The following is a 22159-nucleotide window of genomic DNA, read 5'->3' on the forward strand; positions in this document are numbered from 1 at the left end:
TTGAGTGTCTGTTTTGGACGAATCTTATGTCGACGGAAAACTCATTCAATTCCCCACACTACTAACATGATTAACATGCCATATTTTCATTGAATTTATTTCTTTTGGATCATCTACGCATAGAAATGATTGTTTTTATTCTAGCCCGAAATACAGGGTGTTACATTATCTCTCCCTTGGGATCATTCATCCCCGAATGATGGGTAGGAACATTGGAACATAAAGGTATGGAATAACGCGGACCTGATATGTCTTCTAAGAAAGGATATAACTGATCTAAAACATTTAAACTTCTATCATGAAACTGAATTCTGAGCTGACTTGCCCTTACTTGTTTTAAAAAGCTGATTCATGCTGAGAGTGTAGGACCCCCCCCCCCCCCCCGAAGCGTTTATGCTCAAGTCACACATATTGGATTTGGAAGTGATAACTTAGGTAAGTGCGAATCATGAGGCAACAAGATTTAGATCGTACAAAGGTATTACACTGTCTGAGCTAAAATAGCTGAAAAATTTGAGATTATGTGTTGAACTCTTATGAATTGAGTCATGACTAAATAACTAAATCTGAAACATGATGCTTGGACTGAACTGAGTTCGCAACTTACACGGATGGAATAGATTAACTTTTGGAATGGTCATACGCATTGGACTTCAGATAGTAGGACTGGGTGAAAAGGTGGAAAACCACAGTAACTTGTCTGCCTGACTGCTAAACTGAATTATATGGGACACTTATACTTAACTGGAGTATCTCTTCAACACTCTTTCTAAAGAAGTTCTAGTAGTGTCAGGGAGCAAAGAATCTCTGACATGAGTTGTACAAGACTTCCAACTAAGGAATCACAACAATGAAACTACTCTTGCCTGGAAATTGGTTAGGGTCGTTCGTTTGGCGCTTCGAGGCTGTCTTCGACTCATAGAATAAGGAAGCCCACTTTTTTTATGGAATATAGACATACAACTCATAAACTAGGATAGAATTACCAAACCTTAGGCACTGTAACTTCTTACTTTCGATTTTAGCCACACTTTAAAATACTCTCTCAACTATACTTTCCTCTTAAACACCATGCTCATTGATTTCACTTATTTTTCTCACATAGCCGCTGATATTTCCATCTACTAATGTCTAAACTGAACTAAATCCCCTCATCTTCTTCAATCCTAACTCAAAATCACAAGATGCACCATATAATAATGTAGTACTAGTCCGAATCATGAATTTAGCACACCCTACATTCCACAATTCCTCATCTCTTGCATAATTCTTATTTCCACTCTAGAAATCACCTTTAACTTCGTATTAGACATTCACAAACACTCAAGGCATCCATCCATATGCATACAAACATGACATTCAAGCCTATCTTCATACCCACATGTGCACTTCTGAAAAACCACTCATAAAGCATATTTCTCATATTCTCTAATACTTTTATCCATAACAACTTTCCTGCACTATTCAGATGATACACATAAAATATCCTCAACTAACCAAGCCATACACAAAACTTCACCTCAAAATTTTTTCAACTTATAGACTTACATAAAACAAGCACACAACAATTTTTCCCAACTATAACACATAAAACTTCAACTAACCTTGACATGTATCAAAGACTTGGCCTCAATCTTACTCCACAATTGCTGCCTTAACTCAAATAAGCACACAACCATCTTTCATCAACAAAAAATGTTTACTCGTTCCCATCTAGACAACTTTTCATCATCACTATCTCAACCTAAGGGAAAAGGTCACAGAAAAATTGGAATATCAAAATCCGAAACATGAGGAGAGTACTAAGCGTAACTTGATACCCTACTGAGGGGTGAGGAATAGAGCACTCACGGCATGGACTCATTGAAGAGATCTAATATAAGGACGTACCTGATATAAATCTGAATTTTCACTGATCGTTAAGAGTATCACATGTGCATAAGAGTCATGAACTGCATGATCTAAATTTTTGGAAAGCGATTCTGACTGCTAAACAAACTGGGAACTCATCATACTAGGAACTAGGAGAGTACATGATTCGTTATCATATGCCTGAACACGAGCTATGATTATGAAGCTGGACATAAAGCATGAGTATGTATCGAAATAACTGAAGTAAACTGCTGAAATAAGAATAGATTTAGCATCATTCTTTCTCACGGCCAATTCCACAACTTACTGGCACATCTATTATCATCTGAAAACTTGACTTGGTTACTCGTTCTATTATTTCCCCCTTAGATTTAGGCTACTACTCTAAGTCTTTGAACCACTATATACACTCTGGTATAAACTGAAATTATTTTACTCTAGAGTCGGGGATATAAAAATACACATAAAACTAAACTTACCCTGTCAGACGGTATCTTCATGTGTAGCAACCAATGCAAATATCTCCTTCTAAGATTTAATCTTTAGGTTTCTATAGCCCCAAAAGTCATCATATCACAGCTTAAGCATTCACCAACTTAGGTTCTCCTAACACTAAACATGGATATCTCCAAACCTTTGACGGACCATACTACTTCTGTCATAGTATACCAGCGTCACAATTCCAAACTTATATCTCTCTACTATGAGAATCAAGATCATATCAAAAGGCTTAACATTATCTATCAAAACTCCTTAACTTGGCTATTTAGAACACCATATACCATTTAACTAGTCTTTCTCCACGTAGCAACTCAACGGCACCACTAGCCACACACAACATGTAATAGCCTTAGAAAAATACTGTAACCTCCTATCACCTTGGCATACTTCTACTTCATACATACAACATCATACTTCATTACGAACCAAATAAACTTAAGCTCTTGCATGCACTGTTCAAGCCTATTAGATCGATTCCATAAAACTAGTATCATTAACCAAGAAATAATCACATCCATCTTCATGATATCACTGCTATGCCTCAAAATCTACTACATACCTTCTCACAAGTAGTACTAGTCTACAACTACCAAGGAAAAGAAAGTCAAGGGGGTAGAGTCACATAATAGACATGGTCAACCTTAATCTTATATTATAACCTCATACAATCTTATCTACTTATACAACTTTCTCACATCACACTTACCCAAGAGTACATTTAGACTACCTTCAAATTCCACAAACAACCTTGTGTCTATAATTATAACTTATTGGCTAATCTAGCCATTTTCATACTTCGAGCAAACAACAACTCACCATAGCTAATTAATCCTTCTCTACCTTCTACTAAACTAGAACACAAGGACATATCACTTTAACACCAACTCAATCTCATGCCAAAAGATTCGGCTATACATAGATTCAATAAATTGCCCTTACCACTTTTCCTGCCATTACGCCTCTAAACCCCCAGTTCCATCCAACACAAGAACCAACAAAATGGATAATAAGTTGCTAGTGAATCAAAATAGGCCTCACACGGCTTCACTAGACTTTGAGTTTCAACAACACAATGATAACAAGATTACAAAAGATAGAAACTTGACACGCAATAATCAATGATCTAATGATACATATCTTACTCTGTATAAATAAAAAAAATCTGAGTCAAACATTCCCCCCACAGACTACCATACAATCCACACATGCTACTAGCTATCACATTAGTTTATCACTAAAAAAGGGTATATCATCCTCAAACATCAGTTATTCAACTAAAATATTTATTTACACAAAAGTCACCCTCACTCTGACTTCTAGCTTTGTGACTTCACATCACCAACTTCTTGGTCCAACATCACTACCAATAGGTCATGACACCGACACTTAACTTATACTACTACTAGGATGGAAATACAGTCCCAACATTCTGCTATATATCACCCCCCCTTAACCATGACGCTAGCAACATAAATTCTGAAAAGGACTGAATACACTCAATACCGCAGGCTGAAAAATACAATTTCATCAGAATCAAAGTTCACACTAGAATCAATACACTCTAAGGCACTAACAGACTCTTCAAAAGTCCTTGCACAATTTCAAAATCTTATATGGCTCAATCAGAAAGAATCATGTCGTTTAGACTCTAAAATTCTGTACTTGAAACACCCCAATAATGAGACATGTCTGAGAACATCAAAGTAGGAAAAAAATAGGGATAATTGTTACTTTCGTATGGGCGACACCATAGAACAAATTAGAGTATGAAGAAGGAACATTCTGACTTTATTGCACGAATAAGAACATGAAAAAAAGAGACATTCCTAAACGCCTTATAGCCTCCTACTTATAAGTGGGTGTGCTATACACCCATAAACAAGACTCTACCTGACGCAATTTTGCAGACACCCTGGGACCATGAACCGTGCTCAGATATCAAATTTGTCACGACCCAAACTAGGGCCTGGCCATGACGGACATCCCGAACCATGAAGGCCCGAATATCCTTCTCTATATGATTTGGTAATCATGCAAAACATTCATATCATAAAAGAAAATGCGGAAATAAAATTTGATACGGAATAATGGTCATTAACTCTGGGTTTCAAGACATAAGAAAGAAAAAAATGCAATTCAAAACATCTGAATAAGATCTAACTCAATTTGTGAAATCTCTACTACATCTAAAACATGTTCTGAAAACTGGGACAAGGCCCCCAGTAGACCAAAACCATATCTAATAATAGTTTTCTGAAAGTAAACAGGCCTTCTAGAATAAAGAAGGCTCACCAACTGGACACTGCAACTCTGTCTGATAAAATTTATTGCTTTTCTGAACCCTTAGACTAAGCCTCAGAACCTGGATGGAGGAGGGGGGTCAATACAAATGTATTGGTACGCAAAGTAATCCAAAATAAAACTTTTATATAAGTAAAATAGTGGAGAGAAATTTGTTAAAATATCATGCATAAACAGTTCTCAAAACATATAGGCACTTTCTAAAAATCATAAGTCATTCTTGTCAATGCACTTTCTGTTCTTTGTATCACTTCTGAGTTAGGTGACACTCCCCTACAAGTCTGATATTCCATGGGCTATATGGAATCCGCCATTGACTCAGCGGGGAAGCCCCCAACCCGAGTGTGCCGCAAGGGTTGGAGTGTCTGAGTCTGATACGCCACAGCGCTCTAGGCCAGCGTAATATAATAAACCCGGATCGGTAAACCACGATTTTGGGCAATGAGTCATATGAACTCATGCCTTCTTCGGGGAACCACCTAAGATCTCTTTGTGCCCAATTTTATCCTGTTCTGAATCATACATTTTTCTAGTTTTAAAATCTGAAAAGTCTGATTCAAACATGCATTCTATTCTGTTCTGAATTATCATGGCATAATCTGAATTGGTGTCGTCACACCAAGACTTGCAAGTCCTATTTCTGAGCCATAGTACAATAAGAATGATCTGTCATTAAAACATAGTTCAAACATAAGGTGGTCATGTGTTTTTGGTAAAACCATGCACTCTTTCATTATATGTATTTTCAATATTTTTTTAATACAAACAACCCTCTTTTTTGAATTCAAGATTCATAACCAAATCATTCATAAATCAAGACACTTCGTAACATGCTTTTCAAGATGCATTTCAAAAATAATCCATATCATGTGAAACATGGGAACAATCACATCAAGAGAGGGATTTCATGTGAGTCATGCTCTCAATTCGAATATTAACTTAAATCATATACATACATATATATATATATATATATATATGTATATATATATATATATATATATATATACTATTTCAAATCAATGTGGGGAAGGTCAAAAGACCAAAACAATACCGTCAAGACTTCTAAAACATGAATGTATTCATAAATCTGAAAACTCCTTTCTTAAAATCATGATTTCTATGCCCACGAGATTTTAGGTAAACCCCGCGTACCTTGATTATGAAGAATAATGGCTGATCCTTAAAGCCTATGGTGTGGGGATTCCAAATCTTTGATCAATTTTAAAAACCCATGGTTGAATCTTGAGTTTCTTAGAGGAGAAGTATATGAACTAGGGTTTTTGTTTTGAGGAAAGTCTTGAGAATGTCGTATATTATGCTTGTAGAGGTCTAAATATCCTATTTGGATGTTTTAAGAGACTTGAAAAAAGTTCAAACTACCCTTGTTAACTTCTGAACGAAATTGGAAAAATTTTAACTGGGAACTCGATCTTATGGGCCACCGCGACGTGCCATTATCGCGGTGGCTCACTGGAAATTGACGAATGGGAATTTGGCCCACTCCGCGATGCACCACCATCATGGAGTCACATTGGAAATTGACCATCGTCATTTAAACCTTCTCCGCGACGGGCCAAGGATAGGAATGACGGTGTTTTACGACTAGGACTTAAATTAACCATAACTCCTTCACCGAGTGTCCGTTTTGGATGAATCTTATGTCAACGGAAAACTCATTCAATTCCCCACACTACTAAAATGAATAATATGCCATATTTGTATAGGATTTATTGCTTTTGGATCATCTACACATAGAAATGACGGTTTTTATTCTAGCCCGAAATGTGGGGTGTTACACATTCAAACTTTACAATACAGCGAAATCATATCTACAAATTGCTATAGGTCAATATCGAAAAAAAATAAAATTAAGACAAACATATGCTTTCATCAAAACAACTCCATGATTCATGCTTTTCAACACAGTATCAAAACACTTCTTTATAAAACATGATTAAGGATCTTTAATCTTGATAAAACACTAAAACTTACGCCCATGGTTTTTTTAAGAGTAGTCCCACATACCTTAGGTTGTTTAGTTTGTAAAATGGAACCTTAATCTTGAAACCTTTCTTGAGAATCTAGAATTGAAAGACTTGAATTCTTGATCTTTGAGAAGAAGAATTGAATCTTGTTCTTGGAAGGTGGTTAGGATTTATTTTTCTTTGAGTGTAAGATTAAATAAGGAGGAAACTAATGCTCCTTGGTGGCTAAAATTTTGTGTTATGGGTGAATTTGGGTGAGGGAATATGACCAAAGTTCCCTTCGAACCTTAAGGACTTAAAATAGAATATGAAATAGCTTTGGGTCGCGTCAGGCATTGCGTTGGGGATATCAACTTATTGCATCGCTTATCGTATCGAGTGACCGATGCATCGCGTCCTAATCGCATTGGCTTACTGCCTCTCACGAAAAATGCCATAATTTATTACTCGGGTATCGAATCAGGCGAAATTGGTATCGTTGGAAAGCTAACTCAATTATCTACAATTTGGTGGGTCTTGAGTTGCAAAATTCTACGTGTATCCAAAGTTATACATGTTCAAAGTGGACCCTTGTAGAATCGAATATCAAACTTTGGACGAATGAAAGGTTCTTAGCTCAACTTTGCTCTAAGTGATTTCTATGAATGTTTTTCACTTCATAATACTTCATACACCAGGAGAAAGATCATGACACATGAATTTAAATATAAACAATGGAATTAGAGTTTACACCCGTAGAAACGACAGGTCGATTTCTAGCTCGAAAGCAGGGTGTTACAAAAACAATATCCCAAAATGTTCATAAAAAGTTCAGTTGAGAATTTCACCCAATACATCATAAAAAACACACATAAATTTGGTTTCTAAGCAGCAAAAAATTAGAGAAGAACTCGTCTTAGATAAAGGTATATTATTCGGGCCAAGAATCTAAAGCTTGTCTCCTCCCGTGATATCTTCAACATATTGTTTAATCTTCAGGGCTTAATCTTTAAGTTGAGGTGTCACGACCCGAGCCAAGGCCATGGCCTCGATGGGCTTCCCGAACTATGAATGCCCGAGAGACCCCTTAGCATGTAATCATAAGCATAATCTATACATAAATCCAAGTGCGGAAGATATAATAATATTCAATGGAGATTCATTATAATTCCAACTGTGTCAAGAAAATTATGACAATACTATACTCAACTCTCATCTACGAAGCCTCTAATGAAAACTAACTATCTAAACCAGGACAAAGCCCGCGACTGGACCATATACTGAAAGACTCAACATATATGTGAATGCCTCCCGAAAGATGGATGACTCACCCATTTCTGTCGTAACCCAATCGTTCTACTAATGTGATGGACCATGAGACTATACCATATAACTTGAAATATAAGGGATCAATACACAAAGGTACTGGTACGTAGAATAATCCAAAAATAAAATATTTTATACCACATAAGTGAGAGCAGTTCATAAAAATATGTCATCATAAAACATTTGAAAATACATGGGCATAATTTGATATGCTTCAACACACTTTCTTGTAATCATAACTCAACTCTTTATATTACTTCTAGGCTAAATAGTACACCCTACAAAACATGAATACCTACGGGCTATTGGGTACGCCCTTGACAAGGCGACCAAGCCCCCAATCTGAGTTTGCCGCAAGGATTAGAGTAACATGAAAAGGTATGCCCAACTTGCCGACATACCATGATATCCCACTTGCCGAATAGCACATAAAACCCGTATCGGCAAAATACGATTTCAGACAATGAGTTATCTGAACTCAAGCCTTCTTCGGGTAACCAACTAGCTTTCTTTAAGCCCAATTTTAGTCCTTTAAAACCATGCTTCATGATTTTAAAACTTTCATCTCTTTCATGTTAAGGGCATCTCGTGATAGTTATCATCATACCTAGACTTGCAATCATATCATGTCATGTCATAATCATATCCCTTTTCATTCAAACACACATTTATGACCACCCAAAAGATTTAAACATCACATCAGAATTTCTATTTCACATAGCACATGAAATTTATACAAAACACTCTCCTTTCAATAATTTAATATGTGAGGGCCAATTCTTACATAAAACACATGCAATTTCTTCATTAAGACACAAGAGCCTTTGGAATAAGAATCACCTCTTTGAAAACATGTAGAATAACAAAGCATAACTGATAAAGAGGCACTTATAACTCGAGAAATATAATCATTCGTAAAGTAGCCCCAACATTTAGTTATACATAAATCTGATGATTTAACAGGGGATTTTAATTCATGCTCTCGAAAACAATTCACAATTCATACCATGCAAAGTCCATAAATTTCATCATGAGGAAGAAAATTTCACAACTCACATTCATAAATCGCTTTTCGAACTCTATTCACATATGCACAAGATTATAAATAAATCTTATGGAAAAACCCCATGACAAATACATACTTTCATCGAATTGGGTTCATGATGCACGCTCTTAAAATAATTTCTCTAAACTCATTACACATATATACATATATAATTTTTAATCTTGTAAAAATCATAAAACCTATGCCCATGAGATTTAGGATAGCCCCACATACCTTAAGCTTTTAACTTGAAAGGAAAAATGTTATTCGATATTTTCTTGAAGGTTCTTGAACTTGAAAGGCTTGAATTCTAGATTACTTGGGGGAAAGGATTGAATTTTTTTGTTCTTGGGAAAGAGTGGAGGGTTTTTTCTTGAGATTTAATTGTGAAGATGGGCAATTTATGCCCTAACTGATGATATTAATCGTGATTTAACGAATTGGGTTGAAAGAAAAAGACACAATTGCCCCTCAGGAAATTAAATTTGTAACTGGGGTGCGGTTTACAAGCTCATTGCTATTAGCACCGGATGCGGCACTATCACGGTGAGTTTCTAGAATCGTGATCTAAAAGTGACCCGATCCTCGATCAAAAAATCCGAAACTCCCACGAGACATACTACCTACTTCCCTAAACATGAATTAACCCAAAAACCAATGCCTCGGGGTCGGGAAGACCAAGATAAAAATCCTCGAAGTTAAGAGGCTTTAAATATAACTAAGTCCCCAACACCTAGAGAAATTTTCATGCCTTAAACTCCCCATGCAAGCAACCAAGAGCTGAATCAAGCCAAGAATAATACGGGGTGTTACATGAGAGCTCTTAAAGAGTTCGATAATTTTTAATGAATCAATATCCCCAAAATTAGGTGGAATCTCCTCAAGCTTACGATATCCCGACAATGCTTTTATTTGTATATCAAGAATTCCTCCACATATTATTCGACATAAACGGATACTGGGTTCCTCTTGGGTGATTAGGCAGATGCCAGGGTGATATATCTAACCACTTGAATAACTCCGAGCAACAGATTCTTCATTTTCATGGTGTGTATCTAAGTAAAAGTTGCTTCATTTCTAATTGAGTAGCAGGTAGCAGGGGCGGCTCAACCATATTCGTGGCCTAAGGCGAAAATCAAAGAGAGATCTTAAATTTTTAAGAAAAAATAACCCTTTTTTAATGAACTCAATTTTCAAAATTATGTAATCGATTTTTCCTAATTTAACTTTTCTAAGTAATAATATAATCAATGCATTTAATCTTTCTCATATCACTCTAGATATATGAACTTCTTCTAATAATTATTTTCTTTTATATGAAAATTTTATTTTTTCTATAAATAATATTTATTTTTTTTTAAAAAAATATGTAATACATTACCAGTAAAAAAATGAGGCGCCTCAAATTTGGGGGCCTAAGACGGCCGCCTATTTTTATATAAGGTTGAGCCACGTAGATAACAAACTTCTCTTTGTTAAGCTCATCAATCCTATATCTGATGGACATAAAGGTGCCACCTGCAGAAAAGAAGACACAGTTAGAAGCAAAAATCGGAAAAAAAATTAACTAGGACCTTCATTACCCGAGAAAGATTCAATACTTCTAATAATGGCCTTGTGGCATCAACTTTGGCATCAAATTGTGTGAATAAACAATGGAGGCCTTGAGGATTCTTGACAACCGAACAGGAGATGCGTGCTCATCAGGCCGATAGTGATATTCAGTCTGTAGAAGATATTCAAATTGCAATCTATCAATGAAGGAGGCGATAGCCGTTTACCCAGTGCAATCTATTGATAAAATTCTTTTTCTTAGAAATAGGAGGGAAATATGCACCAATTACCTGAAGAGGTTTCACATTGTTTGTGATGAGATAGCCACAATCCCATGTATGTTTCAAAGAGATAGACAACCTTTTGTTTGACTTCCTTCTTGCTCATCATATCAGAGAATCAGCAATCCCATGTATGTTTCAAAGAGAGACTTACAGTTGAAGTCACCGGCGTTCGGTGGCAGCAAACTCGCAGTGTGAGGCACAACAAACTTGCCTCGAAGATTAGTTAATTATCAAGCCCACCTTGAGTTTCACGTGGTTATTGTGGAAGTTGCACTCTTCTTGGCTACTAGCCTCACAGAAAGGTCTATTGGAGCAACCCCTACACAAACTGGTATCAGAAATTACTATTGTTTGACGTAAAACAGATAGTGGATTCCTCTTGGACTATTTCGGAAGATGCCAGACTGATATATTCCCACTTGAATAATTCTGAGCAACAGGTTCTTCATCCCTGTAGGAATCTTCCTGCATTAGATTTTTAATGAGATTCCTGTCTGTTGTTTCACAGCTATCAGAGAAAGAGCAACAGCTAATTATTTCCTTGTGTAGAGATAACTGCAACAACAACCAAAATAGCTTTTTCCATTGTTAAGTTACAAAGTAAATACACATTGTCAAATTTGTACTTCAGAAGCACTAAAGGATTGACCATATATAACATTTCTCTCACTATATTATATATTCAACATCAAGACTCGTCCACATTATGATACTGAAGATAAATTTAGCAAAGGAAATAGGAAAGGAAATGATACCTCCATTTTTACTCTATTCGTCGCACTTCTGTTTTCCTCTACTTGATTGGTTTCCTGTATCTTGATCAGTTCCACCTCCCTTTTCGATTCAGTTATCTGACAGATTTGGAAATGACCAATTAGTTGTTTGTTTCCTCCTTCTCTCGGTCTCCTTCATTTTCTTTTCTTCATTCCATGATTGTTCCAAAGTAACTTATCCCTCGCTTCCTTTCAATCTTTTCAGGATCTAATATATAAAATTTGCATATAACTTTATCAGGTGGAACAAGTAAGAATACAAGAAACTGAAGAACGAAACATAAAAAGTCATAGAAATATTGATCAACGTCATCCCACAATGCAGATTTTCCTAAATACCTTAAGCTTTCATCAAACACAGTGCAAAAGAATAGGGAAGAACCTTTTTTGGTGGTGCTTAAGAGCTACTTGAATAACGGGATATTATTCGGACCCAGGACCTGAAGCTCATCCCCTCCCATATCTTTAATGTATTGTTTAATCTTCTTAGCAGAATCTTCAAGTTGAGGGCTCTTTTGAAGTTTGATGATTTTCAATGAACAAATATCGCCGAAACTAGGTGGAATCTCCTCAAGCATATGACATTTCCACAGTACTAATTTCTCAAGCAAGGGAAATGATTCCTCTCCAAACTCCCACTTACTAAGAGTCACTTCATCCAACTTCAAATATTTGAGATTCTCAAAGGTGTCTTCCTCCCCCATGTTCCATTCTCCCCCATGGAAGATTGTTCTAATAAGGAAAAACTCTTCAAGGTTGGGTAGTCTCGCTATTATTGATAGTGAATCGGACGTCAGAGGAAAGTCAAACAACACCAATGTTTTCAAATTGGAAGGGAAGTGAAAATTCCACGACCAATTTGTAGCTAAAGAGGGCCCACTATCATTTGTGTTTGAATTTTTAAAATATACTCTGAGGTGTTCTAGTTCATGAAGGAAATCCAATATGGGGAACCAATATCGTTCTGTTGAATAATTCCATGATTCATTGAGATCAAATACAAGCCTTTGAAGATTGGGGAACCTTATGAAAATATCCTCTGTTTCTTTCTTATAAGAAATCACTAGTTTCCCTAATACTCTCAAGTTCTCTAATGTTGAGTCCTCTGCTATCAGTATTGGTTCATTTGTATCCAAGTCAAAGAAAGAACAAGCATCAATGGACAGCTCTCTCAACTTTACAAGATCCCAAATTCTCGGTAATAGTACCCATGTTGATCCTTGGTTTTCAACCATGAGGGTTTCTAGATTCCAGAGGTTTGAGAAAGATGAAGGCAGAGAGTTAACTTCTGTCCCAATTCTTAAGAACCTCAAATGATTCAACATGCATATTTCATTCAACAAAGAAGCTTTCACCATCATAAAAGAGGGATAAAGGATCAACACTCTAAGAAGCCTCAAGTATCTTAGGTGACATGCATCAGAAAGATGATCTTCCATCTCGTCTCCGGTTATCTCAAAAGAACAGAGGTGCTTACCTGAATGCCTTTCCATTTTTGAACTGAACAGGACGAAATTGTTAGGCCCAAAGTGCTCCTTATCATAAACAATGTTTACTATGCGTGGCATCAAATCTGAAAAAGAAGAAGATGGATCACTTGAACTTATTTGGCCAAACAACTTTTCCTCTCTTGCTTTTATCAAACAAAAGCCGTGTACAAGATCATGAAGTTGGCAAGTCGGGATATCACCTATATCATTGGATGCAATTACCAAGCTACTGGAAATTAAATTGTCCAAATAAATTTCCATCACTTCTTCCAAACTCATCATCTCTGTTTGTTCAACAAGCCCTTCAGCACGCCAAAACATTTTCAACCTATCTCTGCTGATTTTTGCGTCCTTTGGAAAAGATGCAAGGTAGAGAAAGCATGGCTTCATGTGATGAGGTAAATGTTCATAACTTAATTCTATAACCTTCATCACATCAACTTCACTGTTCAAAATAAAGGAATTCAAATTATTTCGAACTTCAAGCCACACAGCCTTTTTCTTTTCCAAACCTGCAGTGACTCCAGCAATCAGATCAACAATCAAAGGAAGTCCCTTACAATTTTGAGCTATTTCTTTTCCGACTTCCAATAGTTCATCAGGGCAACTCTGTTCTCCAAATGCCCTTTTTTCTAATAACTCCCAACTTTCTTCTGGTCTTAGCAATCGAAGGTTAAGAGGATCAGTGTTGCCCTTTCCATGAAAAGCCACTTCCTTTTGCCGAGTCGTCAAAATAATTCTACTGCCTTTCTCAACATCAGGGAAAGGTCTTGTTAAATCATCCCATGTAGTAGTATCCCACACATCATCTAACACAATTAGGTACCTCTTTCCATACAGTTGTTTCCGTAGCTTATCAGCAACATCTATATCCTCACTAAACTTTAAATCCAAGCCAGCAACTTGATTAAAAAGTTTCATCAACAACTTCTTCTCGTCATATTCTTGGTCGACTGTGCACCATGCACGAAGGTCAAAATGACTACAAACTGATTCATCATTGTATACTTTGTACGCCAAAGTAGTTTTGCCCGAACCCGGCATACCAGTGATTGAGATGACATCTAGTTCTTTCGGTCCACTGGTGAGCTTACTAAATAACCAGTTTGTCTCCTCCTCAAAACCTACAATTATTTTACCAGCCGTGATTGACTTGCTTTCAACTGACTTCTTGGTAGAGTGTACTACAGTGAGGCTCCTATTCTTGGGAATCTTCTCAGATATATTTGAGACTTCTTTTTTGATAAGCTTGATCTTTTTTATGGTGATGGGAAGTGAGAAAATAAAATGTAAGAGACCATTATCTCGAACAATAATCGAATCGATAACATCTTTTGCCTCATATGCCACATCTAAAACACGTGCCCACAAATCTTTATACAATCCTTTCTCAGCATTCGTGAAGAACGATCTTATGAATTCTAAGTCTTCTTTCACCAACCCAATTTCTTCCTTTATCAATGCAATTGAATAAGCATTGGAATCTAGCAGATCATTCAAGTGTATGTGTAGCAGATGCATGAAGAGAGGTCCATCATTCATGGGCAAGCAACATTGGCATGGGTCCGGGGCTTTCAGATAAACATGTTTGAGATCTTCCCTGAGGAGTTCAATTTTTTCCAGCAAGTCTCGAGTTGCAGGACTTTTTTCATCGATACTCTCTTCATTCCTTGATTTTTCTTCTAAGTCGCGAACAAGAGTTGATACCTCCCTGGTGAGTTCTCCAACACGTGCCAAAAGATCAAACAATTTGTCATGATGAATAATGTCCTTCGGCATATCCATGAGAATAATTAAAAGGAACTCTATCATGACCTGAATGTTTCTAGCCCCTGGAGTTGTAGCGGTAATGGCATTTACAATGTGCTCTTGTAGATGAACCAGATACTCTCTAAGAATGTCGGGAGAGATTTCCAGGAGATTCTTAACGAAGCATCCAACTTCTGCTGAAGTTGTAGCTTTCAAATTTGTGTAACATATTTGCATCACCTCCAGTTCAATTGGTGTAATCATCATGAATAGCTGAGCTAGCTTGAAGACTTTAGAGTCTTTACTAGTTAGATCATCCCAGAGGAAGATTCCAACTTTTTCAGCCATATGTTGAAGCTGGGGTAAGACATATGCGACAATCTCGCACTCAACGTAATCATTCAAAATCAACCCATGGAAATCTCTTACATTTCCACATAAATTCTGAAGAATCTCATACTGAGTCACCAATGGAAAAATCTGTTCAGCAAGATACATGGATAGATAATGGAGATTCTGGAGTAGGAAGTTCAACTGCTCGTCAGTCATCGTGGCACTTGATTTAGAATGATGACATGAGCTGATACAGTCTTCCATATTATTGGAGAAGCTAAGAAGGGCATGATTCATGTTGTATTTACACTCGATGTTGGTGTCAACATCATCCAAAAGTGATCGAAGCAGATCTTTAACTTCGTGTCTTAAAGCAGTCATTATATATTCAAACTGATCCAAATCGGAATAAGAAAGCTGGACATATGTACAAACAAATTTCAGCTTTAATTTCAGCTTTTCAATAAGATCCACATCAACAGTTTTTTGATCCTCTTCATTCTTTAACCTCTCCATGAAATCCAGAACATTGATAACGTCCTCACGAAGAGCAGAAAACGACACCTGCAAAAAAACCAAATGTTATACTCCTATAAACTTTTCAAAGCCACAGTACTTAACATAGCTATAGAAGCGGGCTTTCTTCAAAATAGAAAGTTGGACATAAGCTATACATTGATCATGACATACCGATGAGTTGTTTGCTTCCTCTTCCTTTCTCACTTGTTCATTTTCTTTTACTCTTTCCATGATTGTAATCAAGTTCTCTGGCACAAAGAGTACGTACATAAAAAAGGACCAAAGTTAATTACATTAAGTTCTATCGTGGTATTGATCAAAGTCAAAACATCAAATACATATAGAGAAACTACTTTGTCCGAATAGTAATTTTAGTGCAATTAGTCTCTAACACCAGAATTGCCATTGTTAATCACACATAAAATTCAGCACAACATGCATAAGAAGTTAGTTCAAGTTAAGATCAACATGCACAACTTGTGGAGATTGTTAGCTTGTGAATATGGATGATGTCGTCCTACAATTTTATTGACAGTGCTGAGTTACATATAAACTATTAAGCTAATGACTATGGTGGTGATCATGCCACAACCCCAAATTCTAAAGCTAGGACTGACATCTAACGAGCTACAACTCGCTAGGCGAACCATTGCATTCAATCACCAAACTCAAATTAGAGTCTCATTCATCCCACTACATCCCGAGACCACTCATTAGGATTCCTTCATCATACTCTTACCTTTTGACATATTTTTGTGGGACAGGTTAAAGTAATAGGATGAAGAAGTAGTCGAAAGGCGAATAACAAAATGACCAATCAAATAGCAAGATCTATTTAGAATTCCAAGATTATTAAAATACAACTCATTGACTTCTCACCTTTAACAAATCTAAATGGATCAAAACTACTTAGAAGGGATCTTTTATCATTTTCTTACCAGCCTCATCATGTTATTATGTTGTCAATACAATGAAAAGAAAAATATTTATATTACATCTTTGAGTCGTAAAGAAAAATGAAATCCCTGGTAGAAGATAGAGAAAACTAGAAAAGAAGAGACTTTGAACCTGATCTTACCTTTTCCCAGTCTGAAGTTTAGCAATAGAACCAACCGCTTGTTTTAGAAACAACGGCAAAGAGAGTAAGCTATTGGATAAAAAACAAATTTTGTCTGCTAAATAAAGTGCAGTTGAAAGGCCAACAACAGAAAGAATTCAAGTTGTTGAAAGGCTACTACTTTTACAAATAAAATGTATAATTCTGCTGCTTTGTGTTGGTGTTTTTAGATGCTCATGACAAGTTGGCTAAAGATGAACATGAAAGGCCACCAACAGCAAGAAAGAAAGAAGAATGAAATGATTTAATAAATACAATGTATTTACCTGTCAAGTCTTTTTTTAATCATGTTGGCCATCTTAATTAATAGTGAAAATTATTTGCAGTCTCTTATCTTTACAATATGTGACCTGTAAATTGTAATCTAATAGACCATTGTTGAAAATGATGAAGAAAAGAACAAATGTCCATATCAAATAGAGAGTAATGTTTATAAAAAGACCAAATCGTCTCTTGTGTTAGTTGGGGTAAGTGGAGAAAATAATCTCAGTATTAAAAAAAAGAATCATGTATTAAATAAATTTATAAAGATAAGTTGCTGCTACTGCCATGAAGGTCTAAAGAGCAACAACATTAATCACTTGTCTGCAACAAAGTCCAAAATGTTACACTTTAGAATTGATACTTAGGTTTAGATTAATTTAGTTAGAAAGCTAATCACAATTTCTTGCAAGAAACAAACATCTTTTCGTTTCATTTTTATTTGTTACTATTTTCTTATTTCTCCATCTAGATATGTAACACCCCAACTTAGGATAGAGAGTCTCATATTGGCAAAACACATGAGAGATGTTGGGTATATAAGTAAGCAAGTCTTACTCCCTAGTGAAGCGTTTTAAAGCGGACAATATCATTAATGGGTTGGATCGTTACAAGGGTCTCTCGGGCCTTAATGGTTCGGAATGCCCGGCTCTCCTAACTCTCATTTTCTCATTTTTATATAGTACTTTGATTATTAGACAAAACCAAGGAAAAACAAGGAAGCAAAAAGGATGTGTTTGGTATAAAGGAAAATATATTCATACAAAATATATTCTACTATTAACACAATGAATATTTGTGTATTCCACAATTATAGTTCAATACAGATGAATCGACCAACGTTTTTACTTGATGAAAATATTCTCTGCTTGTTTTGTTATTTGTACCAACAGATTCTCAAAATTCTGACACAAAGAATATGGAGGAATAATTAATGACTCCAAATCATTGTGTTGATGGGTTTGATGCTGATAAAAAGACAAAAAAAGCTTCTTTTGGTTGGAACTTGTTAAGAATTCGTGCCCTACAGATTTTCTTATTTTCACCTAACTTTTGCTTATCGATGCAACGTGTTGCCTGACGTGTTCCACTGACGTGTTTCAAGGAAGTAGTGAACAGAATGTAAAGAACACAATGATTTTTACGTGGAAAACATCCGGCTCAAAAGGTGTAAAAAACCACGACCTGCACCTCTACAGGATTTAACCCCAACTTCACTAAAAAATTTTGAGCCTCAAAAACGACTGATTACAAAACTCTTGTAACCAACAAATAGGAATTATAAACTCTAATTCCTATAACTCAACAATTACGAATTATAAACTCTAATCCCTATAACTCAATAATTAGGAATTATAAACTCTAATTCCTAACTACACATACCTCCCAAGGTATGTGTTCCCAAAGTCTCTGAGTTTTCCCCAACTCGAAGACTAGCTCCTAATTCAGTTTATAACACACTGAAACTAATATTACATGAATAGCTCAAACACAATGAACAACTCTAAAAATCAATGCTAAAACTCTTAGCTGGATTCTGTACTGAGGACCAGGTTCTTCAACGTGTTTCTTCAGTGATTGAGTAGCACTTCGTGAAGTCAATCTGTCGATTGAGCTTTTCTGTTTTTTTAAGTGCGTGAATTATTCTGACTGATGCATCTTCTATTTAAGCACAGCTCTTCAAAGAGTCATTCTTTATTTCAAACTCCTCCTTTAATTAAAACTCTCATTGCATAGAGTTCTACTTCAAGTGAGATTCTTTCTTTAATTCCAACTCTTGTTTCCATAGTATTGTAGTAAAACTCCAACTCTTTTAAATCAGCACATGTTTATTTATCAAAATCTTTCTCCTCCCACACATAGGACTCTTCAAGATATACTCAGAAGTGAAACTCCTTCTTCACGTAGAACTCCTTTTTCAACTCAAATTGCTTTCCCTTATCATTAAGTGTTTGAATCAAATTCAACTTGTTATATTCCCCACATGATCAGTAGCTTGAGTATATCAGAATTAGGTTTGCTTATTCGTTCTTGTCTTTAAGCAATCTTGTCTGCATCTATCAGTAAAACTGGAAATTTGCTTTCCTATGTGTCGACCAACTCAAGTAACATGTTTTATTCATGTGTCAGTTTGTTAAGCATCACAACTGACTAAGTGGAGAAAATAATTTCAGTATTAATCAAAAAGCTGTAGAAAAAAAATGATGCATAGTATTTAGAAAAGTCTAAAGAACAAAAGCATAAATTAATTTTAAGGGGCCTCCCTTGTCTGTAAAAAGGAAAAAAGGAAAGAACACGATGACAGCGTATATTTGTACTGAAAAATCTGTTACATATATTATAAGAAATATTTGTAGGTGGATGGGGGAAGAGTGAAAAAGAGAAGACGAAGCAAAACAACAATGACAAAAATGATAGTCGATTCAAAGTGGTCCATTGTGATTATTAAATCTAACATGATATAGCCGGACATAGCAAGTAATTATACTCCCAAACTTTTATATTAAAAGAGTATCCATCAAACATAATGAATTTCCGAGGGTCTATCGGAAATGACCTTTCTACCTTTTATCAATCTTTGTCAAGCCTTACATTAATATCCGATGAAGTCCTAGAATCGCCCTTACATTAATATCTGGTGAAGTCCTACCAGTGAAGTCTGAGGAGGAATATGATGTAAACAGACCTTATTCCTACCTTTACGGGGTAGACCCATCTAGCATATACTTAAAGTTAATAATGTTGAAACAACCTGATGCACATTAGTTTCAAGAAGAGTTATAACTAATGTTAAACCATACACAACATACTAATTAGTTACAACACCATTTTCATAAAAGAGCAAGTTGAACATGCTCATATTAACCACCCAAAAACATAATAGTCATGATACAGAATAAACACAGTTTAAATTTCTCTATTTGTGATTACTAATTGCTCTGAAATCACTCGGTCAATTATGAAATTGATTGCGTATGAGTTTGTAAAGCTTTCTTTATTACCTTCAGCACGAATGTTCCGTCGATTACTACTAGCGCATGTAAACTACACTAGGGGATTGAGCAAAAAACTATGGGAAAGAGTTATTCAAAGAGCCTTGCAATAGTTTATGAATTCTGCTTAGTAGGGACCTGAACTTCTTTTCTCAAAGTCGGACCACGGTTTGCCTATGCAGAAGCCATGGGGCAATACCCAGTACTATATGATGTCGATGCTGGATGCTGCTGAATCTCCATCAATGGTCCAAACAGAATCAGGCATGTCGAACCTATGTCCTGTATCTGTAGAGTTTCTTGACGAGGGTAAAGAGATAGAGAATAGAAGATGAGAAAATAATCGTTTGTTATTAGTCGTATGACAACTATTTAAAGAGTATGTACTAGACCTATATCAACAAGGATAGACTAATAAATTATGTCATCAACATATACTAGGACATAAACAATACACTCAAAATTATGCAGGATGAACAATGAAGAATCTGATTGGCCACACTTCAAAATCGTAGCCTTTTATACATTATGACAACACTTGTAAAGTGTAAGCATGTTTTAGCCACACTTTTGAAGTGTAGTAATATTGCCAAAAATTTGATAGTTCAAGCCACATTTTATAGAGATGGCATTAGGCATATAAAATGTTAGTATGTAATTTCTAATTGAAAAATAATTATTTTGATCGTAATATATACATCACTAAGCACATTACATAAACATACATATTTATATATAATCTCACGCACCAATTAGCTAATAAATAATTGAAGTGCATAGATTTGTAATGAACTTCAAAAAGACACGTCTCTTACATACTAATTAGAAAACAACATAATAAAAATTTGTACCAAGTTCCACACAAAACCAAATGTATATAAACGTATATCAAAATATTTCAAAAATTCTTCATCATTCACTTTAATCTAGATCAAGTTGAGTTGTGGCGCCCACCATTCCAATTTGATCCCCCGCATTGATCCTACACATTCAAAATTAAACAAACAATTAGTAGTAAAATTATGCTCAACAAATATACAAATATTGTTTCAATCTTGAATGAGGAAGTATGTGAATCCAAAGTTTCTTTAACTCATTCAATCAAGTTAAAAGTTCAGAATTTAACTTTCTTGTGAATTTGTAAGATAAAGTACCTTTTCAGAAATCGAAGCATGAGCTGAGCTGGATAAATTTGAAAGATTTTTTTCTCTTATAGCCTGTGCATTACTTGCATCAGGTGAAGGAATGTTAGATCCATCACTCCCTGGTATATCTTAAAAATTCAATCTAGGATTATTTTTGCACCAATTGACTAAAAAACTGTCGCATTTCTTCACTCATTTCACTTATAATTTCTTCCTTCATAGAAGTGACTTCTTTAGCATGCTTTTGTTTAAGCTCATTCATTTCCTCATTTTTTTCAGAGAAGTTGTTGTGACTGATCTACCATAGCCTTTAATTCAAGCAGGCTTCTCCTTTCCAAATGCTGTCGTGAATGCATCAGCAGTTTGATGATTCAAATGGATTTTCCATTCCCCGTGATTGATCTATCTTTTATAACCTTCAACAAATCCACGATCGATTATACACTACATCCCTTTGAGTCCAACGGACATTACAACACCTATCACATGGGCACTGAATTTCATTGCCTTGAGGCAAATAAATGGCAGATTTCTCAGAGGCAAAATGATAAAAGCTTAAAAAGAAAAACAGTCAGCCAGCCAGCAAATAAATGGCAGATTTCTCAGAGGCAAAATGATAAAAGCTTTAAGCTCAATTAGAAATGGATGAAATGACTACGAAGAGAACTTACAGAAATCGCCTCTTCGATTTTACAGAAGTGACGCACGGATGAGATTTTGCGAAAGTGATAAAAGTACCCAATTTCTGTAATTCACCAATGAGAGAACTTGCAGAAATGAGTATATACAATCCTCTCCGAGGAAATCCCCTCTTAGATTTTGCGGAAGTGATGAGGAGGTGATTTTGCTGAAGTGATAAAAGTAATGAGAAAATACCCTACCTCAACTTAAAGGTACTTTTTACATGAACTAATTAAAAGTATAATTTT

The 22159-nt window shown here is 35.7% G+C and overlaps 1 protein-coding gene and 1 long non-coding RNA gene across 7 annotated transcripts; both read right to left on the reverse strand.

Annotated features, from left to right (window-relative positions):
- Window positions 1-6890: 6890 nt before the first annotated feature.
- On the reverse strand, window positions 6891-17037 carry LOC107855518 (putative late blight resistance protein homolog R1A-3). 5 transcript variants are annotated; one of them, XM_047413451.1, is made up of 6 exons: window positions 15886-16767; window positions 11606-15759; window positions 10857-11315; window positions 10614-10738; window positions 10394-10530; window positions 6891-10135 (listed from the first exon to the last, which is right to left on the reverse strand). In XM_047413451.1, the coding sequence occupies exons 1-2, from the start codon at window positions 15982-15984 to the stop codon at window positions 12028-12030; spliced, it is 3831 nt and encodes a 1276-aa protein (XP_047269407.1). In that variant the 5' UTR covers window positions 15985-16767; the 3' UTR covers window positions 6891-10135; window positions 10394-10530; window positions 10614-10738; window positions 10857-11315; window positions 11606-12027. The 5 variants fall into 5 exon arrangements, with proteins under 5 accessions (XP_047269407.1, XP_047269408.1, XP_047269406.1 ...); XM_047413452.1 differs by adding an exon at window positions 16793-17037 and having other exon boundaries at window positions 10614-15759; window positions 15886-15962; XM_047413450.1 differs by having other exon boundaries at window positions 10614-11315.
- Window positions 17038-20880: 3843 nt separating this feature from the next.
- On the reverse strand, window positions 20881-22069 carry LOC107855520. 2 transcript variants are annotated; one of them, XR_001670277.2, is made up of 3 exons: window positions 21902-22069; window positions 21240-21709; window positions 20881-21067 (listed from the first exon to the last, which is right to left on the reverse strand). It is a non-coding gene; the product is annotated as an uncharacterized LOC107855520 (long non-coding RNA). The 2 variants fall into 2 exon arrangements; XR_007056342.1 differs by having other exon boundaries at window positions 21240-22069.
- Window positions 22070-22159: the final 90 nt, after the last annotated feature.

Source organism: Capsicum annuum, chromosome 6, assembly GCF_002878395.1.
Source record: "Capsicum annuum cultivar UCD-10X-F1 chromosome 6, UCD10Xv1.1, whole genome shotgun sequence".
NCBI classification, from domain to species: Eukaryota; Viridiplantae; Streptophyta; class Magnoliopsida; order Solanales; family Solanaceae; genus Capsicum; species Capsicum annuum.